General features: G+C 44.4%; 1 protein-coding gene across 1 annotated transcript in view; it reads right to left on the minus strand.

The window, feature by feature from the left end:
• The window catches only part of FAM133B (family with sequence similarity 133 member B), a 27,966-nt gene extending 22,146 nt beyond the window's left edge, over nucleotides 1-5,820 (minus strand). The window contains exon 1 of the mRNA XM_006078344.3: nucleotides 5,665-5,820. Coding sequence (XP_006078406.2) covers nucleotides 5,665-5,688 — 24 coding nt within the window. The 5' untranslated portion in view covers nucleotides 5,689-5,820. The remainder of the gene's footprint in view (nucleotides 1-5,664) is intronic.
• Between the last annotated feature and the right edge of the window lie 416 nt (nucleotides 5,821-6,236).

Consider the following 6,236-nt stretch of genomic DNA (forward strand, 5'->3'; position numbering starts at 1 on the left):
GTTATATACATCTAGATTTCTCTGGCAGAGTAAACAATACACAATCATTATAAACAACACATACCGAGAATTATTTCCATTCAACTGGATACTGCCTAATTACTTGAGATGAAAACAGTTAAACCTTTAATATAATTTTCTTACAGCTAGAGTTCCTAAGGTCAGAGACAATTACAGGATGGGGGCTACATGTGGCTGTCAATGCAATGTTGAAGACTGAGGCATAAAAGTCATATTTTTAATATCAAATGTTATGCCCTCAAATTTCACTCAACTGTCTCTACTGAGATTTTTAATCAGTTTATGTGGAAATGACAACCAACAAAGGCCACAACAGAGCAGTTGTTGGCCCAACCAATGACACTGACCATCTTAACAATCAAAAGTGTAATGTACAAACTAAGATCATCACTTTAAACCAGGAGTACAGTATCTATCACCTTCTTACTTCTTAGGTATCATGTCATAATTTTAGCAGTACTTAATGATAAACCATTTTAAGTTTGAAACTGTAAAAACTTTATTTTCAAAGTTATAAATATATACACGGATGTTAAAACTATATCACCAAAAGAGGAAAAACTGAAAATACCCAAAGAGCCATCAACCTGAGATTCATCAAATACACTATATTCCCCAAATGAAATACCAGCTTGGTGCAAAGGTAACTGCAGTTTTTGCATTGTTGAAATTTGCCGTTTGACATTGGAATACAGTCATAATAAATGTGGTCATGTTATACATAATTTTAATGCACATTTCTCACTTTACGGTTTTTTGCTAATGACTTATTACTTGTTTATTTTATATTTACTTTGGACTATGGAAATGATGTTAGACAAAAAGCAAATTTGAGTGGATTTTCCTGTTAGAGTTTAAAATGGGCCGTAAACGAGTGGAGACAACTCCCAATACCAACAATGCATTTGGCCCAAGAACTGCTATTGAAATGTACAAAGCAGTGGTAGTTCAAGAAGTTTTGCAAAGGAAACAAGAAAAGCCTTGAAGATAAGGAGCACAGTGGCCAGTCATTGGAAGTCTGCAATGACCATCTGAGAGCAATCATCGAAGCTGATCCTCTTACAATTACATGAGAAGTTGCCTAAGAACTCAACTGCAACCATTCTATAGTTGCAACCATTCTGTATTTGGCATTTGAAGTGAACTGGAAAGATGAAAAAGCTCGGCAAGTCAGTACTTCATGAGCTGCCCACAAATCAAAACGGCTGTCATTCTGAAGTGTCACCTTTTGTGCAACAACGAACCATTTCTCAATCAGATTGTGCTGTGCCATGCAAACTGGGTCTTAGTTACGAGGTCTCTAGTCGTGGTGCGCAGGCTCAGTTGCCCCATGGCAGGTGGGATCCTAGTTCCCTGACCAGGGATCAGACCCACATCCCCTGTACTAGAGAGCAGATTCCCAACCACTGGATCACCAGGGAAGTCCCAAGAAAACATTTTTTAATATTATAGCACGTGACCTCCAAGAGTACAGTAGTAACAGCTGCATCACCACCGCTTTTATTTGCTTCTGGACATTCAGGACTTGCCATAAACACACCGTGCTACTGCATTCTACTGTACAGTACACAAAAGCACAACCACTTGAAGAGGATGCACATACATGACAACATACGCCAGACAGGCGAACTAACTTACGTGGCTATACATGCAAAAGCGTGTTTGCATCTTTGAGAGTTTGCAACTTGAAGGTTCGTATGCAGAGGACTTAGTATAGAGGCAATTTTCCACTGTAGTTTTAAATAATCTAAACACAACATTTACTGTTTTACAGCCTTTAAATTTTCTAGCATATATTTAATGTCTACTGTGAAACTGCATCTTCAAAGTATGTATCATACTATCTTACTGCTTACTTTGCAGAGGAATATAAAATAGTACATTCATATGCTAAAAGTCCATGTCAATCATGGATAAGTTATGGCACAATTATAAGAGCTATTACTGAGTATGTAATAAGTTAAGTATGTAAAGCTTAACTTTCAAGCTTTTGATAAACTCTATGCCCAGTCTGCTTAAGTACACTCTAAATAGCTCCATTATTTATTTCAATTACAATGGTAATACTTATGAAGTGCATCTTAAAAACTCCTTGCAAAACACTTGATCATGAGTCTGTGCTCATAATCATTAAGCAACAGTGCTCCTCTTTATGATGCACAGCAAAAAGGTTTTAAAAACCAAAACCATTTCACAAAGGTAAAGCTCTTTTCACTTACTATGCCTAAGTGTGAAAAATAATGCTTCTAACATTAGCACATTATACATAGCATATACAATGGCTGAGTATAAATCAAAATAAAGAAATTGTGCCATTTCTTAAAATGGCTATGACTTAATCATTTTAAATACTGTGACCTTTTAAATCAAACACCCATACTTATATGTAACTAGAATTGTCTGTGGCTCCAAACTGTTCCATGAGCTTGGGTAACAGAAAAACGGGTTGGTTTTTTGGAAGTCAGGATGGCAAAACAGGCTCAAGGGAATACGTAAGTGGGCAGCTAGGAAAAGAGCAACTGCAGTGTGGTTGTTGAGGACAAAATGTGCAGAACTTCATTCGTTACTTTGATTACCTATTTTTATCTAGAGGATACATCTGTTTTAGTAAAAACAGAAAAGAACAGGAAAGAAACTTCTGGAAAATAATGGGCACAAAGGGTAACCAGTGGCTCAGACAGTATAAAGAATCTTCTGCAATGTGGGAGACCAGGTTCGATCCTTGGGTCAGGAAGATCCTCTGGAGAAGGGAATGGCTGCCCACTCCAGTGTTGTTGTCTGGAGAATTCCACAGACAAAGGAGCCTGGCGGGCCACATGGGGTTGCAAAGAGTCGGATATGACTGAGAAACTAACACTTTCATGCTTTACAAATCTCAAGGGTTAAAATATTCAGTGGGAAAAAAAAGTTGCTTAAGAATGTACAATATCTAAATAAATAAATAAATCAATAAAAAAGAGTGTACAATATCAAGAGGGAACTCGAATCTTCCAACCCGGGGACTGAACCTAAATTAAGGACCTCAGATGAAAATGATGTGCCAATGTATGCTCATTGCCCGTAACAAACATACTGCTCAGGTGTGGGAGTTGAAGATAGGGGAGGCAGAGCATGTCTATGGGCAGGGAGCGTATGGGAACGCTCTGTACTTTCTGCCCAATATTGCCTTGAGACCAAAAGAGCTCCAAAAAGTAAAGCCTATTTTTAAAAAAACTTCAACCTGAAATTTATGGCTTTTTTAGAAAGCAGTTCTGTCATCTCTAAAACCATGATTTTTATCATCAATGTAAAAAGAAAAAAATGCCATTATTTTCAGATGCAAATGTTTATTTTATTTAAAGTCAAAAGTTATGATGTATTGAACTGAGTTGCCAGATGACCCATGGTGTTTTTTGGGGGGAGTCCCAGTTTTAATAGTTCGGGGGTTTCCCTGGTGGCTCAGAGGGTAAAGAATCTGCCTGCAATGCTGGAGACCTGGGTTCAATCCCTGGGTTGGAAGATCCCCTGGAGAAGGGAATGGCTACCCACTCCAGTATTCCTGCCTGGAGAATTCCATGGACAAAGGAGCCTGGCAGGCTACAGTCCATGGGGTTGCAAAGAAGTCGGACACGACTGAGAGATTAACACTTTAATAGTTCCACCTCCTCCACCGCAGCGAGGAGGCTGAATTGGGTAACCTGTGTCTTCTATCTCTTAATGTTCTGTTTCCCTTTCTATAATCTTTCAAGTGCATACAAAATGTTACCAGAACTACCTATGCTGAGACACATACCAAGGAATCAGCAGAGCCCAGAGTTGTCAAAAATGCTCTAGTAAATGAAACTAACTTGAAAAGTTTTTCAAATGCTTTAAAAAAAATGTCTAACACCTTCTGCCAGTAAAACAAAACATGTTAGGCTTTTGCATGAAAACTGTACCCAACGTCCAGTGATTTCTAAACATTTAAGGCCTAAGGTCATTAAACAGCCAAAACACTCAATACCTTAAGCCTAAGGAAGTTCCATGAGAACACCATTTCAACTCTACGAGAATCAATACCATAAGGTCTGACCTACAGAAAGGAAGGCATGAAAAAAGAACATTCCTCAACCTTGTAATCAAACTTCACCACGGTGGTTCCTAGACATCTTTGATTATGAAGACTATATAAAACTAAGATAAGAGTTTTGAACATATTAAGTATTTCAGAGAAGTAAAGCTCTTTGAGCACCTCTCCCTCCCCCAAACAGCAAAGGAAATTAATCGCTTAATTTTTAAAAAGCTAGTTCATTAAATTTAGTACGTTAACTTCAACAGCATTTTCTTTTTTTTTTTTGCTGCACATTGGTTTAAAACTCTATCATGGCCAAGCCTAGCAAGTGTAACTTAAGCTTATCGCAAATTCCTTGTTTATGGCCCATGCAATCGAATTCACAACCTGGGCTTTCCAAACCAAGCTAGTGGACACCCAGAATGCCTTCCTCCCACGTCTGCCTGTGAAAATGGTGAACCTCAGAACCTCGCATTCTCATCAGCCATTTCTTACTTTCTGTTATTAGCTACTTCTGTATCTCTTTCATCTCTGTTACAGAGTAACAACTTGAAGACCAAACATTCGCCCGCCCACCTTGCCCTGTGCGGTCTCAACTATTCTGCCAAGTTACGGGCTGCACTGATCCCCCTTTACAGATGAAAACAGCGACGTATCCTAGGTCATCCAACTCCGGAGAGCCCAAAACTGACATTTCAGCCTGGGTCTGAGTCCAGAGTCAACCATCAAGCCATTTATTCCTTCTCGGGGCCTACTAAGTGCCAGGTGGGCTTCCCAGGTAGCTAAAACGGTAAAGCATCTGCCTGCAATGCAGGAGACCCGGATTCGATCCCTGTGTTGGGAAGATCCCCTGGAGGAGGGAATGGCAACCCACTCCAGTATTCTTGCCTGGAAAATCCCATGGACAGAGGAGCCTGGCGGGCTGTGGTCCATAGGGTCACAGAAGAGTCGGACACGACAGAGCGACGCGCACGCACACACAAAAGAGTCGGACACGACAGAGCGACACACATGCGTAGTGGTGGGCTCTGGGGCCGGATCAAAGCATTTGGCTTTGATCCTGGTTCTTAAACCAGGGAGCCCGCTTGCCTCTAGAACCGGGCGCCCTGCAGGCCCCCGGGTGTAGGGACAGCGTCCCAGACCTCCGCGCCTCCGTCCCACCCGAATGCGCGAGAGCGGCGGAGATGGGGCGGGCGATACCGGTCGGGGTGGCGGGGGCGAGTTCCGGCGCCTTCCCGGGCCTCAGACTTCGCACTTATTTACAGGAGGGGTCAGAGGACCCTTGGCGGCTCTACACAGTGGGCACTGCTGGCCCAAATGCGGGGGAGAAGGATGCCACAGAGCACTGCCAGAAGGTGCGGCAGGGCTGACCGGATGTAAAGAAAAGGGGGGCGAGAGAGAAGAGGGAAAGGAGTGGGGGGCCCACAGGCGCCAACTGCGTGCGCGGCGCAAGCGCGTCCGGGGCCGGCCCCGCTTTGGGGGGAGCCGGGTCTCCAATCTCAAGGTCCGAGCGCCGCTGCTGACTCTCAGGCCTAGCCGGGAAGGGCGAGCGGTCCCGCTCTCCCGCCGCCGCGCCCCGCTTCGCCCCACTGTTTTCCCCGCCCGGTACTCACCACTCTATTGTCCCGCTTCCCCATGGTGCCGGACTGAGAGCTAAGCCAGCCCTCAGCGGGGAGACCAGGCCAGCGCGGCTAACGAAGAGGCCCCGAAGCAGGTCCCTCGGCCAAGTCCCCACCCCATTGAGAGAGCGGCGCCTCGCGGACCCAGCGGCCGCGGTGGCCCACAGCGCCACCTACCGCCTCGGAGGAGAGGCAGGCGCCCGCGGTCACGCGGTTCCCAGGGGTCGCCTGGGGATTCCTGAGCTTTGCCACTCACCCAGTACAGCAGCATGGGAGAAGGAAGTGGCAACCTACTCTAGTGTTCTTGCCTGGAGAATCCCAGGGATGGGGAAGCCCGTTAGGCTGCCGTCTATGGGGTCGCGCAGAGTCGGACACGACTGAAGCGACTTAGCAGCAGCAGCAGCAGCAGCAGCAGCAGCAGTTCAGCAGCATGGCCCAGGCAGCTGCTTTGTGTTTGGCCTTGGATTGTTTTGCTTTCTGCCATTCCTGATGTACTGAAATCCTCATTCCAGAGGATACAGTGATTATTCCAAGGCCTGTTGTGTTCCACTATTATTCCACTATGC

Source organism: Bubalus bubalis, chromosome 8 (assembly GCF_019923935.1).
Source record: "Bubalus bubalis isolate 160015118507 breed Murrah chromosome 8, NDDB_SH_1, whole genome shotgun sequence".
NCBI lineage: Eukaryota > Metazoa > Chordata > Mammalia > Artiodactyla > Bovidae > Bubalus > Bubalus bubalis.